This window comes from Nerophis ophidion, linkage group LG09, assembly GCF_033978795.1.
Source record: "Nerophis ophidion isolate RoL-2023_Sa linkage group LG09, RoL_Noph_v1.0, whole genome shotgun sequence".
Lineage (NCBI taxonomy): Eukaryota > Metazoa > Chordata > Actinopteri > Syngnathiformes > Syngnathidae > Nerophis > Nerophis ophidion.
Genome location: NC_084619.1, coordinates 56963798 through 56989107, shown reverse-complemented (window position 1 = coordinate 56989107; position 25310 = coordinate 56963798). Strand labels below are relative to the sequence as shown.

General features: G+C 40.4%; 1 protein-coding gene across 1 annotated transcript in view; it reads left to right on the top strand.

Annotated features, from left to right (window-relative positions):
• Positions 1 to 8082: 8082 nt before the first annotated feature.
• ppp3r1a (protein phosphatase 3, regulatory subunit B, alpha a) overlaps positions 8083 to 25310 on the top strand; it is a 48090-nt gene continuing 30862 nt past the window's right edge. Inside the window, exon 1 of the mRNA XM_061911312.1 lies at positions 8083 to 8317. Within this exon, the coding sequence (XP_061767296.1) occupies positions 8315 to 8317 (3 nt within the window). The 5' untranslated portion in view covers positions 8083 to 8314. The remainder of the gene's footprint in view (positions 8318 to 25310) is intronic.

Below are 25310 nucleotides of genomic sequence, written 5' to 3'. Positions count from 1 at the left end.
GTCATCAAAATTCTAAAAATTAATCTTAATCTGGAAACATTACTAATGATGTTCCATATATTATTATTTTTAATTTTTTTCAAAAATATTCAAATTAGCTAGTTTTTCTCTTTATTTTTTTCAATTGAATTTTGACTTTTAAAGAGTCGAAATTGAAGATAAACTATGTTTCAAAATGTAATTTTCATTTTTTTCCTGTTTTCTCCTCTTTTAAACCGTTCAATGAAGTGTTTTTTTCATCATTTATTCTCTACAAAAACCTTCCGTAAAAGGAAAAAAAAATTTACGACGGTATGACAGACAGAAATACCCATTTTTTTATATATATAGATTTTTTTATTAAAGGTAAATTAAGCAAATTGGCTATTTCTGGCAATTTATTTAAGTTTGTATCAAACTGGTAGCCCTTCACATTAATCAGTACCCAAGAAGTAGCTCTTGGTTTCAAAAAGGTTGGTGACCCCTGGTATAGCATGTGTTGTACCGTCTGTATAAATGGCCAAAAAAATACAAAATATACTGTTTAGGAAAATATTGAAGGTATTGGAGTCATACTTTTGTGTAAGTTGCTTCTGTTGCTTTTGTCGGTCAGTGAAAGAAATATACTCCGACACGGGGTGAAGTCGAATTGAACCATAAACAAAGAGAGACAATCTTATCTCGGTCGTAATGTTGTGTTGTTATGTTAGCAGAACGGTGTTATTATGACGATGCATTGTCGTCACTGTCAAACTAGTGTGACCTGCGCCTGGGGGTCAAAACAACTTCCCTGTTTGTTGGTACTTTTCCGGACGGTATCGTGACGTTTTATGACAGTTTGTGACGATTTGCTACAGTTTTCGGTGTTTGTGTTCGGTCTACCTCTTCCAATGGCTGTAATACCAACATGTAAATATTCAAAGGATATATGTATGTAAAGTCTTTATATATGTGTGTGCTTGTATGTATATGTATATACAATATATATATATATATATATGTGTGTGTGTGTGTGTATATGTGTATATTATATATAATATACACATATATATATATATAATATATATGTAGGTATGGTGTTCTTGGGATGCAACTCAGTATTCTTCTTCTTCCAAGCAAGACGAGTTGAGTTTATACCAAAAAGTTCTATTTTGGTTTCATCTGACCACATGACATTCTCCCACTCCTCTGCTGTATCATCCATGTATCCATTTTGGTATAAACTCAACTCGTCGTATTTGGAGGAAGAAGAATACTGAGTTGCATCCCAAGAACACCATACCTACTGTGAAGCATGGGGGTGGAAACTTCATGCTTTGGGGCTGTTTTTCTGCTAAGGGGACAGTACGATTGATCCGTGTTAAGGAAAGAATGAATGGGGCCATGTATCGTGAGATTTTGAGCCAAAACCTCCTTCCATCGGTGAGAGCTTTGAATGGTTGACCAAATGCTTATTTTCCACCATAATTTACAAATAAATTATTTAAAATTCCTACAATGTGAATTCCTGGATTTTTTTTCACATTCTGTCTCTCACAGTTGAAGTGTAGCTATGATGAAAATCACAGACCTCTGTCATCATTTAAGTGGGGGAACTTGCACAATCGGTGGCTGACTAAATACTTTTTTGCCCCACTGTATATATATATATATATATATGTATACACACATATACTGTACATATAATGTTTTCTATTATGTGTTGTAAATGGTGTATCTTTTGTACAACTGAAGTGTACTCCAAATGAGTGTATTTTTTGGACATATATTTATGTTGTGATATAATGTTCGGTTTTTTTTCAATTGATCTATGGAAGAAAAGAAAATAAACACCTAAGAACTGCAATTTATGCTTATTTACTTCCACCCATCCATTTTTTACCGCTTATTCCCTTCTGGGTCGCGGGGGGCGCTGGAGCCTATGTCAGCTACAATCGGGCGGAAGGCGGAGTACACCCTGGACAAGTCGCCACTGTTCTTCATAAACTTTGATATATATATATATATATATATATATATATACATATACATGTGTGTGTGTGTGTGAGAGAGAGGATGCATGTATATGTATGTGTATATTATATACAATATATGTGTGTGTGAGTATGTATGTATATGTATGTGTATATTATTTATAATATACACATACAGTAAATAATAATATATATGCCTATATACATGCATGTACTGTATGTATGCATTTTTATATTAAATATGCATATATTTGTGTGTATATATGTATATATATATGTGTGTGTGTATACAGTATATATATACCGTATAATGTATATATGTATGTATGTATATATATGTATAATACTATATATTATACTATACATATTATTACTATATTATTATTACATATTATGACTATATATTATAATAATTTACATATTATAATACTAAATACTATACATATTATGTACATATATATAATGTATAATGGCCTCATTATATTATCACACAATGTACAGTACATACAAATTGATGGATAACTTGCTTTGAAATCACAAGTCATGGTGACAAGCAAATATTTAAGTATTTATTTCTACAAACAAATTGTAATGCAGAACATAATAATTAGGGTGCTCAAAAAAGTCAATTCACATCTGAATCGAACATAAAATTTAAAAATATATATATCTCTAAATACATATTTAGTCTATCTCCATGCTTACTCACGCTGCATATGCGTCATACATCAGCGACCAAAATGTTTTGTAACTTTTAACCTGTCCTGTAAAGGTTGTATTAAACTTATTACACCAAAATATTACATTGCAAGAATGGTGTTGAATCAGGAATCGATCCTGAATCGAATCTTCACCCCAAGAATCAGAGTCTGATTGAACCGTGAGCTGGCTCTAACAATAAAGTTTAAAACATATGCAATTTTATACATTACACGTGTGTATTTTTGCAAAATGGAAACCATGAATACATTTAGTCGGCACATTATTTCCAAGCTTTCTCAGGCCATGTTAAATGATATGGCGGGGCCAGATCTGGCCCCGGGGCCTTGAGTTTAACACCTGTGCCCTACCTAACATCCTGACATCCTGGTCACCAAACTGCTGGATTTAGGCCTACCCTCACCCACCTGTCTTTGGATTAAGAACTTCCTGACCAACCGACCTCAGACAGTAAAAATTGGCCCCCAGCTCTCCTCCCCCCGCACACTCAGCATCGGCTCCCCACAGGGCTGTGTGCTGAGCCCTTTGCTGTATTCCCTCTACACCCATGACTGTAGTCCAGCCCACTCGGAGAACACCATCATCTAGTTCGCCGATGACACAACGGTGGTGGGTCCCAATACAGGGGGGATGAGTGAATAATTTGGCACTTAATACCACAAAAACCAAGGAACTCATCTTAGACTTCAGGAAAAACACTGCAGACCCCGTCCCCCTCTACATTTAACGGCGAGGAGGTGGAGAGAGTCAGCTCCTTCAAGTTCCTCGGCACCGTCATATCTGCTGACCTGTCCTGGACCCAAACTACAACTGCGGTCATCCGGAAGGCCCAGCAGAGACTCCACTTCCTGAGGGTGCTGAGGAAGAACAGACCAGAGAGGCAGCTGATGGTGACCTTGTATCGCTCGGCTGCCGAGAGCCTGCTGATGTACTGCATAACGGTGTGGTACGCCAGCTGCACTGAAGCAGACAAACAGGCGATTCAGAGGGTCATAAAGTCTGCACAAAAAATCATCGGCTGTCCCCTGCCCTCCCTGAAGGATTCACACAACTCCCGTTGCCTCAACAGAGCAAAAAACATTACCAAGGACAGCACACACCTTGGCTTCCACCTGTTCGACTTGCTAGCATCAGGCAGGCGCTACAGGTGCATCAGAGCCAGAACAAACAGGCTCAGAGACAGCTTCTTTCCCAAAGCTATCACCATGTTGAACTCTAACTTAAAATGATAATAATTCACCGCTATACTTCTGTGCAATACTACCCTTCGAGTGCAATACGTCCGACACTGATTGTTATTTATTACTTCGGTACTCTTGTCTTGTTCTGTATATTGTACAGTATTTTGTACTTCTATAGTGTTTTGTATATTGTACCGGATTGCCTATTATTTTTATTGGATAGTAGTCTGTTTATTTCAATTGTTAGTTTTTCCTTTTTATCTCTTATGTCATTTATTTCACCCCATATTTGTTCCCAGTAACGCACCTTAAGTTGGAGTCTTTAATCTCGTTATATGCAAATATAATGACAATAAAGTTCATTCTATTCTATTCTATTCTATTCTAACAAGTGCAATATAATTAATTGGTAAGTTAATGCGTGTGAGTCATAGTCACGAACCGCATTTATGTCACCGAGCCACACTAGTTTCCCTTTAGAGGTGCCTTTCTGGACAGCTTTGCTTTATCTGTAAAGCCACTTAAAATTTAACCAAGACTTAGAATGCTCAGCATGGATTTAGAGTGTGCGCGTGAGAGAATCTTTGTCCTATTAATCGGCAGCCTTTCGGGGATTGCACTGAATGGTAGGTAGATAGTACTTTATTGATTCCTTCAGGAGAGTTCCTTCAGGAAAATTAAAAATCCAACACAGCAGCGAGAGTCCCGTCCACAACGGAGCCAGCAGGAATAGAACCCATCTCTTTTTTGAGGTGTCACTGGATATTCATTTTAATGACAAATGATGTATCTTCTGCTAAATACTGCATAGTGACATGTCCTGAATGCCTTGAAATCTGCACTGTTTTCATTTTAAATTATTTTTATCCAGCAACAGTGACTTTTTGCTATCTTGACAATGACTATTTTAATATTAAATGTAATTAGATTTTTTTATGGACAACTTGGAACATATTTTGTCACATTGACATTCTGCCACCCCCCCGCCAGTGACATTTATTATCTTATTGTTTTATATTCACCTGGTTGCAGTGGAGTCCTCCTGCCACCAGGGGACGCCCAAACAAACAATTGCGAAAGGGGAAACCTTTGATAGCAAAACGACAAAAGTCGTGTTTTTAATCAATGCCAGTCTGCAAAATGAATACGCACTCAAGTTTTATTAGACGATTTTGGTGAAGAGACGAGAACGAAAATTAGTTTAAGAAAAAAGAGACTTACTATTTATACAGTGAAACAAATAAGTATTTGAACACCCTGCTATTTTACAAGTTCTCCCACTTAAAATCAGGGAGGGGTCTGAAATTTTCACAGTAGTTGCATGTCCACTGTATGAGAGATTACCTAAAAAGAAAAATCCAGAAATCCGAAATCTATGATTTTTTAACAATTTATTTGTGTGATAAAGCTGAAAATAAGTATTTGAACACTCAATCAATCGATGTTTACTTATATAGCCCTCAATCACTAGTGTCTCAAAGGGCTGCACAAACCACAACACAAACCACTACGACATCCTCGGTAGGCCCACATAAGGGCAAGAAAAACTCACACCCAGTGGGAGGTCAGTGACAATGACGACTATGAGAACCTTGGAGAGGACGAAAGCAATGGATGTTGAGCGGGTCTAACATGATACTGTGAAAGTTCAATCCATAATGGATCCAACACAGCAGCGAGAGTCCCGTCCACAACGGAGCCAGCAGGAAACCATCCCAAGCGGAGACGGATCAGCAGCGCAGGGATGTCCCAAGCCGATACACAGGCAAGCGGTCCATCCTGGGTCCCGACTCTGGACAGCCAGTACGTCATCCATGGCCATCGGACCGGACCCCCTCCACAACGGAGAGCCGGACCCCCTCCACAACGGAGAGTCGGACGTAGGAGTAAAAGAAAAGAAACGGCAGATCAACTGGTCTAAAAAGGGAGTCTATTTAAAGGCTAGAGTATACAAATGAGTTTTAAGGTGAGACTTAAATGCTTCTACTGAGGTGGCATCTCGAACTGTTACCGGGAGGGCATTCCAGAGTACTGGAGCCCGAATGGAAAACGCTCTATAGCCCGCAAACTTTTTTTGGGCTTTGGGAATCACTAATAAGCCGGAGTCCTTTGAACGCAGATTTCTTTCCGGGACATATGGTACAATGCAATGGGCAAGATAGGCTGGAGCTAGACCGTGTAGTATTTTATATGTAAGTAGTAAAACCTTAAAGTCACATCTTAAGTGCACAGGAAGCCAGTGCAGGTGAGCCAGTACAGGCGTAATATGATCAAACTTTCTTGTTCTTGTCAAAAGTCTAGCAGCCGCATTTTGTACCAACTGTAATCTTTTAATGCTAGACATGGGGAGACCCGAAAATAATACGTTACAGTAATCGAGGCGAGACGTATACACCAACATTAATTTTTGGTAGAGTAGCCTTTGTTTGCAATAGCAGAGGTCAAACGTTTCCTGTAGTTCTTCACAAGGTTTGCAGACTGCAGGAGGGATTTTGGCCCACTCCTCCACACAGATCTTCTCTAGATCAGTCAGGTTTCTGGGCTGTCACTGAGTAACACAGACTTTCAGCTCCCTCCAAAGAGCTGTATCACACAAATAAATTGTTAAAAAAGATCATACATTGTGATTTCTGGATTTTTCTTTTTAGTTTATCTCTCATACAGGGGACATGCACCTACCGTGAAAATTTCAGACCCCTCCATGATTTCTAAGTGGGAGAACTTGCAAAATAGCAGGGTGTTCAAATACTTCTTTTCTTGACTGTATATGAACACACACTGGATTGAATAGGACAGTGTTTTTCAACCTTTTTTGAGCCAAGGCACATTTTTTGCGCTGAAAATTTCCACCAGGAGAAATCATTAAAAAACAAAACGCAGTTAACAGTAAAAAGTCGTTGTCACAATTGTTGGGTATGACTTAAAAGCATAACCAAACATGCATCGCTATAGCTCTTGTCTCAAAGTAGGTGTACTGTCACCACCTGTCACATCACGCCGTGACTTATTTTGAGCTTTTTGCTGTATTCCTGTGTGTAGTGTTTTAGTTTCTGACTTGCACTCCCATTTTGGTGGCTTTTTCTCTTTTTTTTTGGTATTTTCCTGTAGCAATTTGATGTCTTCCTTTGAGCGATATTTCCCGCATCTACTTTGTTTTAGCAATTATTAGTATTTCAGTTGTTTTTATCCTTCTTTGCGCCACAGTAAGTCTTTGCTGTCGTCCAGCATTCGGTATTTGTTTACTTTGTAGCCAGTTCAGTTTTAGTTTCGTTCTACATAGTCTTTCCCTAAGCTTCAATGCCTTTTCTTAGGGGCACTCACCCTTTGTTTATTTTTGGTTTAAGCATTAGATACCTTTTTACCTGCACCATGCCTCCCGCTGTTTCTGACATCTACAAAGCAATTAGCTACCGGCTGCCACCTACTGATATGGAAGAGTATTACACGGTTACTCTGCCGAGCTCAAGACAGCACCAACACTCAACAACAAAACATAATTTGCAGACTATAATTACTGGTTTGCCAAAAATATTTTTAACCCAAATAGGTGAAACTAGATAATCTCTCACGGCACACCAGACTGTATCTCACACAGTGGTTGAAAATCCTGAAATTTTTAGGAACTCAGAAAAATTATAGTTTGAATTTCCAGAATGGTGGAATATGTTGAAGGTGGTATTGTTTGTATCGGTTGAAAAATGTGGAAATGGTGGAAGTTTGAAAAATGACCAAATCATTTTGGATGGTAAAAATGTCGCGGAAAACCTGGATTTCTGCAAAATCTGAGAATTTGGGGGAAATTTGACAGGGAAAGCCCGAACAGTTTGAAGTTGGAACGGTTTGAATCGGTTGAAAAAAATGTGAAAGGTAAAATCTGGAGAAGAAGAAGAAAAAGTTGAAGTTGAAAACCATTTATGTGAATGCTTCGGAGCATTCACACAATAACAGAAGGAAAAAACATTTGTGTGTGAATGAGTGTGAAAAATAAATAAATTAGTGAATGAGTGTGAACAAAAAAAAAAATTAACAATTAGATTGCATTTTGCCACCGGAAGTAGATAAAGTAGCGTGGGGGTATCTTGGTAAATACATTATAAAAAAGCAAAATCCCCGGATGTACTGTACCGCCTCACTTTAGCTACCTCTATCTCCGCCACTTCGCCACCGCCTGCCAGTCAAAACGAGCCTCCTCCTCCCCCCCCCCCCGCCTACGCTGTCCCCGCCCAGCGGCTTTCCCTCCCTCTCCACCCCTGCAGTCACCGACCGCTTCGATGAAGGCGAGCGAGGCCGAAAGGAGAGCCCCCTCAAAGCCGGGTGTGAAAGCCGAGAAGTGAACCCCCTTCCCTTCCCTCCCACCGCGGCGGTGTGTCGAGAACCTCCGCGCCCCGGCACGGCAGCCCACCGACTCCTGCGGTCGCTTCTCCGTCCACGTCGCCTGGATTCGATCGTCCGAGCAGCACCATGGTAAGCGGCTACTGTTTTCATTTCCCGCCTGGTAAACACTCCTCCATAGTGGGGAGGCTTCCTTCTTTTTACGTCGAGTAATACACTTTTTTATGTAGTTATTTGGGTTAAAAGTCGACCACACGAGCACCGGAGGGGGTAACATGCTACTTTTGGCGCCTGTGCGCGACACCCGGAGGCTGTCAGCGGCAGCCTGGAGGAGCCTTTGGCCCACATTCGCTCCTCTTGATCCCTCCTCGGCGGAACTGTCACTGCTTACTTTTGTTTTGCTGACACAAATTCGCGCAGGAAATTCCAGCCAGAACGTCTTTTTGTGCATAATTTGACATTTGCAACTATTAAAAAAAGTATACATTTTTTTATATACTACGTTTGCAGTGGAAGAACCATTAACAAGCCGCCATAGTAGAACGCTATCTGTATCTGCTTTCTGATCTGCATGTACTATAAAAGTGAAGGTGAGGTTGCCTAGTAACCACAAGACATCAGTGGAGTATGCATCAGGCAGGATTCGAACTAGGAACTACAACCGTCAAGCCTTTGAGCCCCCACACTCACTGGAATGTAGTGAAGTGCTGCCAAAGAACAACAAATAGCTTAATAACTCCCATTCTTACCTGACTCATAAATTGTCAATCATCTCCGCTGTGGAAAGGTACTTATTGCAACATTTCTTTCATTTTATGTCAATTGTTTTTAAAATTATTTTTTATTGTACAACTAACATACATTCATAATGTAATGTACTGCTTGCCTGTGTATCGGCTGGGGACATCTCTGCGCTGCTGATCCGCCTCCGCTTGGGATGGTTTCCTGCTGGCTCCGCTGTGAACGGGAGTCTCGCTGCTGTGTTGGATCCGCTTTGGACTGGACTCTCGCGACTGTGTTGGATCCATTATGGATTGAACTTTCACAGTATCATGTTAGACCCGCTCGACATCCATTCCTCCTCTCCAAGGTTCTCATAGTCATCATTGTCACCGACGTCCCACTGGGTCATTATTGTCACCGATGTCCCACTGGGTGTGAGTTTTCCTTGCCCTTATGTGGGCCTACCGAGGATGTCGTAGTGGTTTGTGCAGCCCTTTGAGACACTAGTGATTTAGGGCTATATAAGTAAACATTGATTGATTGATTGACTCAACAATCAAGGTACTTTCAACAACAAGGAAAGAAAACATAAAGCAAATACAGATAAAGAATTGAATAATAAATACATATTAAAGCTGCAAGCAGCGTTGGTCGGGCCCGCCTTTGGCTGCTGCCCCCGTGACCCAAGCCCTGGTCTAAGTCAGACCTACATAGAGGTTTTTGTTTCATGTCTCTACGACATTCCTAACAGAAGTTACAAGCAGTTTTGTCAGGGTTTTTTCCGAGGGGGCTCTAGAGCGCAAGTTTGATTTTTGGGGTTTGGTTTTTTATTAGATGGAAATTTTCGCCAGTGCTGGTGTGTGTGTAAAATCTGGTGAGTTTCGAAGCATGTTAAGGGTGTCAAATTACAGATCGGCGTTTCTGGATGTTGTTGATAAATGGCTTTCGCTTTGCATAGTAGAGCTTTAACTTGCACTTTGAAGCATTTTAAGGGGGTCAAATTACAGCTGAAAGAGGCAAAAATGACATGTTTTAGGAAACTTTCCGCAGGGGTTCTTTGAAGGCGCGTAAAATCAAAACCGGAGAAGTAATCAAAACTCTGTGAATAACTTTTAATCAGAAGGCTTCAATCTCCCTCCTGTGCGAGTTTGAAGCCGACACGATAAACGCGGAGATACTGTTTGAAAAAAGGTGACGGGTTTTTACAAAACTTTTGTTTTGAAGGGGTAATTTTTAACTTCCTGTTGATTTTTGCTGAAGTATGTCGATTATTAAAATGTAGGTCTAAGTGAGACCTACATAGAGGTTTTTGTTTCATATTTTTCCGAAATTCCTACCGGAAGTTACAAGCAGTTTTATCTGTTTTCTCTTCCTAAGAGCATTTTTTTTCTGTGTTTTATTCAAAAATTGCGCTAGAGCACATTTTTTAATTTTGGGGTTTGTTTTTTTCATTAGATCGCAATTTTTGCCAGTCCTGATGTGTGTGCTAAGTTTGGTGAGTTTTAAAGCTTTTTAAGGGGGTCAAATTACAGGTCAAAGCTTGGGATGGTTTCCTGCTGGCTCCGCTGTGAACGGGACTCTCGCTGCTGTGTCTTGGATCCTCTTTGGACTGGACTCTCGCGACTGTGTTGTATCCATTGTGGATTGAAATTTCACAGTATCCTGTTAGATCCGCTCGACATCCATTGCTTTCCTCCTCTCTAAGGTTCTCATAGTCATCATTGTCACCGACGTCCCACTGGGTCATAATTGTCACCAATGTCCCACTGGGTGTGAGTTTTCCTTGCCCTTATATGGGCCTACCGAGGATGTCGTGGTGGTTTGTGCAGCCCTTTGAGACACTAGTGATTTAGGGCTATATAATTAAACATTGATTGATTGATTGAAAGAGGCAAAAATAGCATTTTTTACGAAAATTTTGCGAAAATTTTGCTTTGAATGGGTTTTTGTAAAATTTTTGTAGATTTTAGCCCTAGAGGGTAAAATTTTGAAATCTAGGTCTAAGTCAGCCCTACTTTGAGTTTTTTGTTTCATGTCTCTAGGACATTGCTAACGGAAGTTACAAGCAGTCTGTTTTTTTTTTCTTCCCAGGGGGCGCTAGCACGCAATTTAAATTTTTGGGCTTTGGTTGCTTAATATGTTGGGAATGTTTGCCATGCCAATGTGTGTGTTAAATTTGGTGAGTTTTGAAGCATGTTAAGGTGGTCAAATTACAGCGTGTAGGTGCGGAATAAAAAAGAAAGAATAATAATAATAATAATAATGATAAAACGCACGACGAACAATAGGGTCCTTTGGCCCATTGCAAAAGGACTCCTTTGAGAGTCCTTTTGCAATGGGCCTGGCGGACCCTAATTAAAGCTGCAAGCAGCGATGGACGGGACCGACTTTTGCTGGTTTTTCCTGCCTTTACCCATTCAACATATCTTTACCTGCACATTACCTACCTTCTCTGCATTGTTTGGTCACGCTGGTGCTTCCTGCTTTTAAGCGGCCATCTTGAGACGGCAGCATCAGTGCACCAGTTCTTTGAAGGCTCGTAAAATCAAAACCGGAGCAGTTAGAAAAACTCTTTACGCAACTTTTAATCAATAAATTCAATCTCTTTCCTGTGCGAGTTTGAAGCCGATACAACAAAAGGGTCTTAGAGGAGATAATGTTTGAAAAAAGGTGACAGGTTTCTACAAAACTTTTTTTTTGAAGGGGTAATTGCCAACTTCCTGTTGATTTTTGCTGAAGGATGGCAATAACTAAATGTAGGTCTAAGTGAGACCCACATAGAGGTTTTTGTTTCATGTCTTTACGACATTCCCACCGGAAGTTACAAGCAGTTTTGTCTGTGTTTTCTTCCCAAGAGCAGTTTGGTCAGTGTTTTATTCCTAGGGGCCGCTCGAGCGCAATTTTTGGTTTTTTATTTTTATTTTTATTTTTTTATTTTTATTTTTTATTAGATCGCAATTTTCACCAGTCCTGATGTGTGTGTCGAGTTTTGTGAGTTTTGAAGCATTTTAAGGGGGTCAAATTACAGCTCAAAGAGGCAAAAATTACATTTTTTAGGAAACTTTTGTTTTGAAGGGGTTTTTGCCAACTTCCTGTTGATTTTTGCTGAAGGAGGTCAGGTGTAAGTCAGACCTACATAGAGGTTGTGGTTTCATGTCTCTACGACATTCCTAACGGAAGTTACAAAAAGTTTTGTCTGTGTTTTTTCCTAGGGGGTGCTAGAGCGCAATTTTGAGTTTTGGGTTTTGGTTTTTTGATTAGATCACAATTTTTGCCAGTCCTGATGTGTGTGTTAAATTTGGTGAGTTTCGAAGCATGTTAAGGGGGTCAAATTACAGCTCGAAGAGGCGGCTGTATAAGAATAATAAAACCTTAGAAATACAATAGGGTCCTCTGTCCCAAAGGGACATTCAGTCCCTAAATATGGACTGGATTCTCACTATTATGTTAGATCCACTATGGACTGGACTCTCACAATGTTATGCTCGATCCACTCGACGTCCCCACATCGCAATCAATCAATGTTTATTTATATAGCCCTAAATCACAAGTGTCTCAAAGGGCTGCACGAGCCACAACGACATCCGCGGTTCAGCGCCCACATAAGGTCAAGGAAAAACTCACAACCCAGTGGGACGTCAATGAAAATGACTGTCTGTGGTCCTCTCCGAGGTTTCTCATTGCCCCATTGGGTTGGGTTTTTCCTTGCCCTGATGTGGGATCTGAAGTGAGGATGTCGTCGTGGCTTGTGCAGCCCTTTGAGACACCCGTGTTTTAGGGCTATATAGATAAACATTGATTGATTAATTGCAATAAATAAAAAAGACAAAAATGGCCACCGAAATCACTTTAAATGTTTTTAACAAATATATCAATTTAAGGACTTTTGTACTTTTAATCATTCTCCAAGATTTGATTGATAATTTTCACCCTTTAAGCCAATTGTACGGAATATGTACTGTACTGTGCAATCTACTAATATAAGTTCCAATCAATCAATTGAATTAGAAAATGTAGGACTTACTGTCATAAATTGACATTTATGTAGAAAATGTTTTGCCTGGAGCATAATAACGTTGACAAACATTTCTATGTTACAGTCGTTTAGAAAAATACCAAATTAGATCTCTTCTATAGGGAATGGTGACATCTCCACATACTTGTTTCTCAGCCAATCTCTAATCTCCCAAAACACATGTACACTCTGCATTTTATGTCAATTTCGACTGCTATACAGTATATTGGCACGTCCTGGGTCCTACATCAATCAATCAATGTTTATTTATATAGCCCTAAATAACAAGTGTCTCAAAGGGCTGCACAAGCCAGAGAGACATCCTCGGTTCAGATCCCACATCAGGGCAAGGAAAAACTTAATCCAGTAGGATGACAATAAGAAACCTTGGAGAAGACCCCAGTCCCTAGTGGATCCAAAAATAATACTGAGAGTCGAGTCCTTAGTGGGGCCAGCATGGGGGAATCCCAAGCGGAGACAGGTCAGCAGCGTAGAGATGTCCCCAACCGATGCACAAATGAGCGGTCCACCCCAGGTCCCGACTCTGGACAGCCAGCACTTCATCCATGGCCACCGAACCTGTGCCCCCCGTCCCCACCACGAGGGAGAGGGGGGCAGAGCAGAAAAGGAAAGAAACGGCAGATCAACTGGTCTAAAAGGGGGGTCTATTTAAAGGCTAGAGTATACAAATGAGTTTTAAGATGGGACTTAAATGCTTCTACTGAGGTAGCATCTCTAACTGTTACCAGGAGGGCATTCCACAGTACTGGAGCCCGAATAGAAAACGCTCTATGGCCCGCAGACTTTTTTTGGGCTCTAGGAATCACTAATAAGCCGGAGTTCTTTGCAGATTTTTCTTGCCGGGACATATGGTACAATACAATTTTTTTTCCTGAAGGAATCAATAAAGTACTATCTATCTATCTATCTATCTATACAATCGGCAAGATAGGATGGAGCTAGACCGTGTAGTATTTTATACGTAAGTAGTAAAACCTTAAAGTCACATCTTAAGTGCACAGAAAGCCAGTGCAGGTGTCCAAAGTGCTGCCCGGGGGGAAATTACAATTGTTTTTATTGGCCCGCGTGTGACGATAATTTGGCACGTTCCCAAGGTGTTTAACACCTGCAAAGGAGTTTTATGTGGGTGTTGAATAACACCTAACAACAAAACAAAATGCTGGGGCTCAGCAAAGATTTACGAGGGGAAAAGTGTCCACAAGAGTAAACGTACGATAAGTATGATTTTCCCGGGAGACTCCCGATTTTCAGTGCACCTCCTGAAAATCTCCCGGGGCAACCATTCTCCCGATTTCCACCCGGACAACAATATTGGGGGCGTGCCTTTAGCGTCCTCCCTCACATGAAACCTTCACCCTTTAACAGCTGCATGCTGTCCAGGCGTCCACTTTTCCTCCATATAAACAGCGTGCCGGTCCAGTCACATAGTAATGTAGCGTTGGATGGGTTTAACAGTCGTCTTTACTTGAAGATGTCAAGAAATGCTCACACGTTGTATGATCTTTTAACTGGTTTAATGATAAAGTTGGGGTTCACGGTGGCAAAGGGGTTAGTGCGTCTGCCTCACAATACGAAGGTCCTGAGTAGTCCTGGGTTCAATCCCAGGCTCGGGATCTTTCTGTGTGGAGTTTGCGTGGGTTCCCTCCGGGTACTCCGGCTTCCTCCCACTTCCAAAGAAATGCACCTGGGGATAGGTTGATTGGCAACACTAAATTGGCCCTAATGTGTGAATGTGAGTATGAATGTTGTCTATCTGTGTTGGCCCTGCGATGAGGTGGCGACTTGTCCAGGGTGTACACCGCCTTCCGCCCGATTGTAGCTGAGATAGGCATCGGGGCCCCCCGCGACCCCAAAGGGAATAAGCGGTAGGAAATGGATGGATGGATGATAATGTTAATTTCAAGCTCACACACAAGTGAATGCATAGCATACTTGGTCAACAGCCATACAGGCCACACTGAGGGTGGCCGTATAAACAACTTTAACATTGTTCGTAATATGCGCCACAGTGTGAACCCACACCAAACAAGAATGACAAACACATTTCGAGAGAACACAACATAAACACAACAGAACAAATACCCAGAACCCCTTGCAGCACTAACTCTTCCATGACGCTACAATAACATTCGTGGCTTTTGGAGCTCAGTGCACAAATGCACACAAGAAAGAGACGAAGCCGAAGAACGAAGAAGAGACATTGCGACGACGAGTAAGAAGAAATACACTTGCAAGCTCCAAAATTATTGGAAAAAATCATTTCATTTCATCTAGGACAGGTCGAAGGTGAAGGGGTATGCTGCCTGCACCTCAAACCCTGCCCCCAGCAACCCCCCACGCCCCACAGTTTCCGAATTCGGAGGTCTCAAGGTTGGCAAGTATGACGTAAGGATGATGTTCGAAAACTGGTTCTCCCGATGCTTCGATAAGAAAGGGACCGATTCCATGGATTCGAATCCCTTTTTGAGAACCGGTACCCGTTATCGAAGCCACCCATCCATCTATTTTTTACCGCTTGTCCATTTTGGGTTCGCGGGGGGACGCTGGAGCCTATCTATACCGTGTTTTCGCGACCATAGGGCGCAATGTTTTAAAACGCGCCGTGTCAGTTACGGGTGCTATTTCTGTATTTAATGCATAAATAAGGCGCAGGGTATTTTTGGGCGCAGGCATGGTTAAACATACGCTAGCATGCGTGGATGCTGTTTTAAAAAGGCAGCAGGAGCAAAGCTGAGTTCGGTTGTACTTTATTGAGGTATTTACAAATGTACTCAGGTTATTTTTTGCACTTTCTGTTTTGGAAATGACATGGATGTTTGTGCCACTGCTTAATAACTGTTTAATAAATACAGTTTTGGTAAATTAACTTAGTTGTGATTTCTCTCTGCATGAAAGTTTAAAATGAGCATATATTAATGCAGTATGAAGAAGAATGTTTTAATGTAGACACATAGAATCGTCATACTGCTGTGATTATATGCATCAACTGTTAATTCAAGGCCAAGGCAAAATATCGAGATATATATTGTGTATCGTGACATGGCCTAAAAATATTGAGATATTAATAAAAGGCCATATCACCCAGCCCTACGCTAATGACATATTGACCTAAAAAATATTGACAATAAATATTATCATTGTCAACATTATTTTGAGACCAAATTGACCACTGATAATACATAATAATAATAATGCAAGTACAATCTTTCAAATGCAATGAACGTGTATTCCTCATATATTTTAACATTGTAATTGAAGTGTAAAGGTTTAAATATCCAAGTTAAATAAAACAAATGATAAAATCAAAATCAAATATACAAAAAATTTTAGCACTTGAATAAAAATCACAACCAAAAGCAATAAGATAAGTTCTGTCTCTGTCAAGGAGGGGGTGGTGGACCCTCAAATACATACACACCACCCAAATAATAAATATTGTGGCAAAAATTATCACAGTTATTATTTTTCTTGAGGTATTGTTGAAAGCTCTCAAAAAGTAATTATACCCAGACTAAAATCGTTTAACCAACTTTTGTGTGTTTTTTTTAAGTAAAATAAATAGAAAAACAGTGTACTTTATTGGCAAATGAAACATTAAATACTGTCCTGGCTCTGTAAAATCCATATTTTTTTAAATTACTGTGTTCAAATATGTTTGTATTATTTAATTTGTAAACATTTTAGAATGTTTTTTTTTAATAAATGCAAATTGGATGTCAGTTCGTTTCACTTCCGGTTTAAGTGACGTCACGCGAGTTCACTTCCTGTTGATAACGTCTGTTTCAACTTGACACTGTGGACTTTATATCGATTAATTCGCGCAAAGACAGCACAGCCTTTATGTGCAACCTGAATAAATGTAAATAAATGAATATCTTAGTTGTTTACACAGTAAAGTAAGGGTTGGATTGAGGTATGGCGTTTCTTAATGGGGAAAGAGGTTAATGTCTCTTGCTTTCATGTTGGGATTTAAAATAGCTTGAAAGCTAACGCAAGTCAGTCCATAATTTTATCGCGACCCCAAAAGGGACAAGCGGTAGGCAATTGATGGATGGATGGTTAATGTCTCTTGTTTTCATGTTGGGATTCAAAATAGCTTGAAAGCTAACGTGAGTCGGTCCATCATTTTATCAATCAGGTTTTTTTTTTATAATTTAAATTTAATACGATAATACTAACCGTCAGGAGTTTTTCCGCGGTTCTCTTCACTACCGTTTATGTGCTTGCTGTACAAACACCCGCAGCCGCTGAAACCGATGCAGCCCGTAACTACACATGCACATGGCGATTATCAACCCTTGCGAAGTTATCGAGTTCTTTAGTAATGATCATTGGTCTAATACGAGCTAAAATGGTGTGAAAAGTGACTGGAGTGGTGCATGGGGTATATGAGTTAACATGGCTTTTGTACCTTTTTGTGGGGATTGAAGTGGCTGAGAAGGATTAGTGCTGACACACAAAATGAAGGATTACACAGTAGAATAACTAACGAGAGAATCAGTAGCAGGTTATTTGCATTAGCATTCAGCCGGATGCTTATTTGTCTTGGTGGAAGACGGCCTGCACTCTATTTACGGAGCCGTCTGAACTCCTCGGCTTTGCATTCTTTCCCATTGATCTCGGCTATATGGTCTGACACTTTTGTGTGGAGGAGGACCTTAAACATTGCACACTTGTTTTTTTTCTCCTCTCAAAGACAATTCCCCATATAATTGAGCCTCCATTCTGGGCTTCTTTTGAGGATTTATAGGACTTCTGGAGTCCAAACGGATGCGTGCCTATGTGCACGATGGATGTCAGGCTGAACTATCTCTCTCTCTACCTCGTTCTTGGTAGACAGCAATGCAGCTCATCGATTCTACCTCTTTATCACTTTAAAAATGCATTCAAAAACCGCCAACAATATTTAATTTACAATAACCAAGCCGTAGCAACATTGTTTTTGTGAAAGCAAACACCAAGGAACTATTTTTCTAGCGTACTAAATAGGGGTGTAACGGTACGTGTATTTCTATTGAACCGTTTCGGTACGGGGGTTTCAGTTCGGTTCGGAGGTGTACCAAACGAGTTTCCACACGGACATATTAGGTAGCGCACCGCACGTTGTGTAAACAATGCAGAGCGAGGCACAACACACGGCAGGCTAGCAGCGACCAGGCTAGGACAACATGCAAAAGCCAGAGCCAAGTCACATAATATATTTGCGGCTTTCACACACACATACTTGGCCAACAGTCATACAGGTCACACTGAGAGTGCCCGTATAAACAACTTTAACATTGTTACAAATATGCGCCACACTGTGAACCCACACCAAACAAGAATGAAAAAACACATTTCGGGAGAACACCCGCACCGTAACACAACATAAACACAACAGAACAAATACCCAGAACCCCTTGCAGCACTAACTCTACCGGAACGCTATAATATACACCCCCCGCTACCACCAAACCCCGCCCACCTCATTTTTATTTTATTTTCAAATTTGTTAGCCCGTGGAAAAAGTTAATGTTGATATTTACCTCAGAAGGCTGTAAATAGAAAAGAGGCATTATTTTTTTTTATAAAATTTTATTTAGTATACCACTGGGCTTCACGGTGGCAGAGGGGTTAGTGCGTCTGCCTCACAATACGAAGGTCCTGCAGTCCTGGGTTCAAATCCAGGCTCGGGATCTTTCTGTGTGGAGTTTGCATGTTCTCCCCGTGAATGCGTGGGTTCCCTCCGGGTACTCCGGCTTCCTCCCACCTCCAAAGACATGCACCTGGGGATAGGTTGATTGGCAACACTAAATGGTCCCTAGTGTGTGAATGTGAGTGTGAATGTTGTCTGTCTATCTGTGTTGGCCCTGCGATGAGGTGGCGACTTGTCCAGGGTGTACCCCGCCTTCCGCCAGATTGTAGCTGAGATAGGCGCCAGCGCCCCCCGCGACCCCGAAAGGGAATAAGCGGTAGAAAATGGATGGATGGATGTTTTTTCGTTTGTTATTTTAAAGTTGATTTTGCACTATTACGTTATACAAGCTCTGCCTGTTCCATGGGAGGAAGCCTGAGTACCCGGAGTGAACCCACGCAGTCACGGGGAGAAAATGCAAACTCCACACAAAAAGATCCCGAGCCCGGTGTTGAACCCAGGATTACTCAGGACCTTCGTATTGTGAGGCAGATGCACTAACCCCTGGCCCACCATGCTGCCCTATTTAAGCCTTGCCTGTTCAATATTCATTGCAAGACTTGTTTGGGGTCCCTATTAAAAGGTTAGTTTCTTCAACCTTGGCCCGCGGCTTAGTTCAGTTTTAAATTTTGGCCCACTCTGTATTTGAGTTTGACACCCCTGTTTTAGAGGCTTCGAAGGCTACAACGGTGACTCCTATTGGCCATATTTTGCAAACGTTTTTTATCGTCTTAAAAAAAAAAAAAAAAAAAAAAAGGAGACGTGTGTTCTTGTCTCACCATGATTGTGAACGATTGGCAAAGATCCGGAAAAAAGTTAAGTTTTCCTTTAAGTCCAAAAATGTATCTTTTCACAGCCATACCTTTTTATATTGATTCCTATGATAAATGGGATATTCAGGAGTCTTTGATGTTCCTTTCATTGGACAGTTTTTTGTTAGCAGGGATTATATATTGGCGACGAGGAGCTGAGGGTCTATAATTAAGCACTTTTTGGGGTTGGCCGTAGCGTTGCTGCCGAGCCAGCTGTCCTCTTCCATATGCAAAATATGTTTTGTGTTTGCAAAGGCCTGATTGATTGTGAATAAGGCATCCATTATTGATGAGACTGAACAAGGCTGCCTCTCGATCAGCTTCCTCTCTGCTCTGAGGACGTTATTTTTTTTTCTAATTATCATCTCGATCTTCGTTAGCAGAGGATGTGGCTGGAGTTACCCCTGTTCTTCCTGTAATCCTGCACACCAAATCTGCTTTGCTGTAAGTCTCCTTCCATCCGCTAGCTGGCTGCTAACGGCACGACATTTGTTCCAGATCCACTTCAGGCAGAGCTAAATTAAAAATCCAGTGTAGACTCCTTAATGCAAATTTTCCGTTTAATTTTTCATCAAATATTCGTTAGTTCCTTTACTCGAGCAGCAAAATGTCAGTTAAAGCGAGGGCTGTGTATGAAATATGTGCAATTTTATACCAAGTTCAATGGTAGCTGGTTTTACATGACACACTAACGTCAACCAAGGCAGTAGGCATCTTCAACACTAGATTTTTTTTTTTGTATGACGAGAAAAAATTTAGTTCTGAGTGTGATATTTCAGACTCATCTTATTACTGTCGAATGCAGTGTGAACATTTAGAATGCTAAATTTAGTAGCGCTGTAAAAGTTAACGCATTACCACATGTGATAAATAAAAAAAATATTGTGTTATCATAAATGAATGAAAACTAATCACATCCGGTTTAAGGCTTGATCCAGAAGACTTGTGCATTGTTACACGGTCTATGATTGCAATGCGAGGCGGCCAATTTCGCTTCTAAACAGAACTTTGGATAAAACTGAGGTAGCTTGTTACTGCAGCGACAAACGTTCTGATCATCGGTGCACATCAAGTTCAAAATACCTTCTTGGAACAAAACCTGTACTCAAGGACAACAATCGGAGAATGACAAACACACACAGGCTGAGTTTACTTGCATCAATGTTGTCAATTAAAGTACCACAGATAAGTTAAACATTAATGCCTTTGCTAAATGGACAGGAAGCACATGTGGGCTATTCAACATCTGTAAAGACCAACTCTTGCAAGAAAATGTCATTTATATCACCACAGGTTATCTGTCGCAAAATACTTTGGAAAGGGACAATTACTGCAAGGATAAACAAACAAGAGCATCAAGTTGCAACTACTGGCTGCATGTAAAATATATTTTGCTTACTGGAGAACATTGGACATCTATAACTCATCACAATGAGCTGGGGTCGTGTTGTACCAAAAAAAGAGATCAGTGTTTTCATCTGAAAAGGTAAATAAGCTGGTTTGTTTAAACGAGTTGTTAAAGGAAGAGTAAATGCAATTGTAAATGGTGCACTATGTTAATGTTTATGTGTTTACTAAATTATCTTTTATTGTACATCCGTATTTTGTTTGTTGTATTATTGCAAATAATTTCAAAATGTGCACTTAGCTCTTACTATACATACTGTCACCAAGTTTTGAGCAAAGCAATGACTTGCAGTTCTGTAAGACATTGAAAGAATGTTCCTGTATGACATTCTGACTACAAAAGTGCATTTGTATCCAAATATTGGAGTATTTTCTTAAGCAAATTTTAGTTAGGCAACAAAACAATAACCTGTTTTTAATCATGATTAATCACGGTTCAAAAGTGTGATTTATCAGATTTAAAAAATGACAGCCCGAGTATTTAGCAATTAACTGGTCTAGCATTAGGTTGTGGGTTTTACTACTTGGTAGCAACTGCAGAAGGCACAGTTTTTTTTACTCTCCGGATTCAGGCTTGGCGAGTGTCCGCTCGTTTTGAATCTATAATATTATACAATTTAGGTTTAAAGGCCTACTGAAATGAGATTTTCCTATTTAAAAGGGGATAGCAGGTCCATTCTGTGTGTCATACTTTATCATTTCGCAATATTGCCATATTTTTGCTGAAAGGATTTAGTAGAGAACATCCACGATAAAGGTCGCAACTTTCGGTGTTAAGAGAAAAGCCCTGCGTCTACCGGAAGTCGCAGACGATGATGTCACAAGTGTGGGGGCTCCTCACATATTCACATTGGTTTTAATAGGAGCCTCCAACAAAAAGTGCTATTCGGACCGAGAAAACAACAATTTCCCCATTAATTTGACCGAGGATGAAAGATTCGTGTTTGAGGATATTGATAGCGAGGGCTATTTAAAAAAAAACGTGATTGTATTGGGACGGATTCTGATGTTTTTAAACACATTTACTAGGATAATTCTGGGAAATCCCTTATCTTTCTATTGTGTTGCTAGTGTTTTAGTGAGTTTAATATTACCTGATAGTCGGAGGTGTTTGTCCACGGGTGCGTTGACGCGTAGTGTCTCAGGGTAGTCGACGGCAGCTTTATGGACGGCACAAGCTCAGCTTTTCTCCGGTAAGAAGTTACTTTTTAACTACAATTTTCACACCGAAACCTGCTGGTTGACATGTGGTTGGGATCCATGTTCGCTTGACCGCGCTCGGATCCATAGTAAAGTTTCACCTCCAGGAATTTTAAACAAGGAATCACCGTGTGTTTGTTTTGCTAAAGGCTAAAGCTTCCCAACTCCATTTTTCTACTGTGACTTCTCCATTATTAATTGAACAAATTGCAAAAGATTCTGCAACACAGATGTCCAGAATACTGTGTAATTATGCCGTTAAAGCAGACAACTTTTAGCTGTGTGTGTGCGCAGCGCTCATACTTCCTAAAAACCCATGACGTCTTGCGTACATGTTATCATTACACAACGTTTTCAAGACGAAACTCCCGGGAAATTTAAAATTTTAATTTAGTAAACTAAACCGGCCGTATTGGCATGTGTTGCAATGTTAATATTTCATCATTGATATATAAAGTATCAGACTGCGTGGTGGGTAGTAGTGGGTTTCAGTAGGCCTTTAAGGGTAGTTTTCGCTCACCTTTCTTCACAGTAGCTTTTTTTAGCAGCATGCATCTTCGTTGGCTTTCATAACACGTTCGTTGCAATGTTGAGCTTTTAGGCGGCTGATAAGGTTTAATGTGTTGAACCTCTGCATAATATTCAGGGTTTCCACAGTGCATTGTTGTTAAGGCGGCCGCCTTAACAATATATATATATTTTTTTGTCCTGTCTAGCTTCTCGGGCAAATCATATAGTTGATTTAGATGCCCATATTGGCTGTTCAGATTTACTTTACAAAAGAGAAGTGTAGGATACTTCTCTCGTTGCCTTATTGTCCGATGACCATGGATGAAGTACTCGCTGTCCAGAGTCGAGACCCAGGATGGACCGCTCGTCGGGACCCAGGATGGACTGCTCGCCTGTGTTTCGGTTGAGGACATCTCTACGATGCTGATCCGCCTCCGCTTGGGATGGTTTCCTGTGGACGGGACTCTCGCTGCTGTCTTGGATCCGCTTTGAACTGAACTCTCGCGGCTGTGTTGGAGCCCCTATGAATTGAACTTTCACAGTATCATGTTAGACCCGCTCGACATCCATTGCTTTTGGTCCCCTAGAGGTGGGTTGCCCACATTTGAGGTCCTCTCCAAGGTTTCTCATATTCATCATTGTCACTGGCGTCCCACTGGGTGTGAGTTTTCCTTGCCCTTATGTGGGTTCTTCCGAGGATGTCGTAGTCGTAGTGGTTTGTACAGTCCTATGAGACATTTGTGATTTAGGGCCATATAAATAAACATTGATTGATTGATTGATTACTTTTATTTGATTTCCATCCATCCATCCATTTTCTACCGCTTATTCCCTTTTGGGGTCGCGGGGGGCGCTGGCGCCTATCTCAGCTACAATCGGGCGGAAGGCGGGGTACACCCTGGACAAGTCATTAAATGTATTTATATTATCATTTGGTGCTAAACTAAAGTCTTAAAAAGCTGCTATGCTTCATACTGCCTCTGCCTCTGTTAGTACGTCTGATTGCGACGTCCTCTTCCCCCTGGAGAGACACCACCTTAACTAACACATATTCTCGGGGAAACGCTGATATTGTATCCTTATTAACATCAAATAAAACACCAAATGAAATATAAATCATCTTACAACAAATAATAACTTTATTGACATTGTTTTTTAGTTTGCAACAGAAAATATTCAAAGTGCATCAATTTTGCCTAATATATATATATATATATATATATATATATATATAAAAAAAAATCCTTATATAAACTTAACAATTTTTGATTGACTTAAACCATTTGATACCACTAAATGAACTCAATAAATAATAATACATTCAAATTGCTCTGCCACATTAACCCAGGAGCACAATATATAAAACATTTTAGTCTACAAAACCAAAATGGATAAAACAATTTCTGCTGATTAATTTTTTTTTTAATCAAAAAGAGGAAGTCAGGATTAATGGCTACAATGAGCACGTTTTGTAGTGCACAGCTTTCCGAAGCATGAAACTAATAAAGCCGGGTTTCACACTGCGCCCCCACAGGAGGTGGCCCATCCCACTATTTGAGAAGAACTGGTTTACAGCAAGCTCGAGGAAGTTTACAACAGGCCGTTTACAGCTATTTTTTGTTATCAGGTTTATTGGGTTGACGTCATTCCTCAAAACGGCTCGATGAATATCCGTCCGATATTTATTGCGCAACCTTAGTTGTTACTCCTGGCTTGTGTGCTTGAGTGTGACAACTCCCTAGTCGTAGGCCTCTGGGCTTCTTTCTAGTTTTTTTTTTTTTCTGAGTGAAGTGTAGCTAAGGGACTTGCGTTACATGTCATTGTGTTCTACAAGGTGTCACACTGTCACTACAAGTAACAGGACACCCATGCTTAGGGACGGTGTTGTGTGCGACGCTGAAATTCAACCCCTGTTATTGTAAACTGGCTGGCTTGTCGTTCTGCATGTGGAAGGAAGAAGCGCTGTTGATTTTCGTTTGAAATCTATGTCAAACGCTAAGTCGCTCCCACGGGCTAATTCCGTGTCTCCTCCGTCTCCCTGCTGCTCTTAAAATACCCCAGCCCTCTCTGAGGTATGTCTGCGACGCCGTAAGCCAGATGACATAAGTGACTCTTTTCCCACTTTGTGTGTTGTTGTCATTTGTAGTACAACGCAGGCCACAACAATAGGTACACCAACAAGATGGAACTTAATCTAGAGTATCGGTTAGGGGTGTAACGGTACACAAACATTTTGGTTCGGTACGTACCTCGCTTAGAGGTCACGGTTCGATTAATTTTTGGTACACTGTAAAAACTGAAATCTAAGTAAGATGAAATATCTTAAATAAGGGTGGTATTTGCTTATTTTCTGTCTGATAAGATATTTCTTCTCACTGAGCAGATTTTATGTTAGAGTGTTTTACTTGTTTTAAGTGTTTTGGATCTAAATGATCTCAGTAAGATATTACAGCTTGTTGCTGAGATTTGATAACCTATATTGAGTATAATATGCTTGAAACTACAATATATACTGTTGCAAAGCTCTGTCATCAACACTCACAAGCATAAATCCACTTTTTTAAGTAATAATTTCTTACGTCAAGCATGAAAAAAAAAAATTGTGATGCCAAGCGCATATTATGTCAAGGTAATGGCACTAGCATTTACTTCATTTAAGAATATTTTTCAACACAACGTTTTTAGCATTAATCAGACATTATTGCGAAGTTTTGTATTAGTGTGCCTAAAAATAGATATACCGGCTCCAAGACACACATTTTT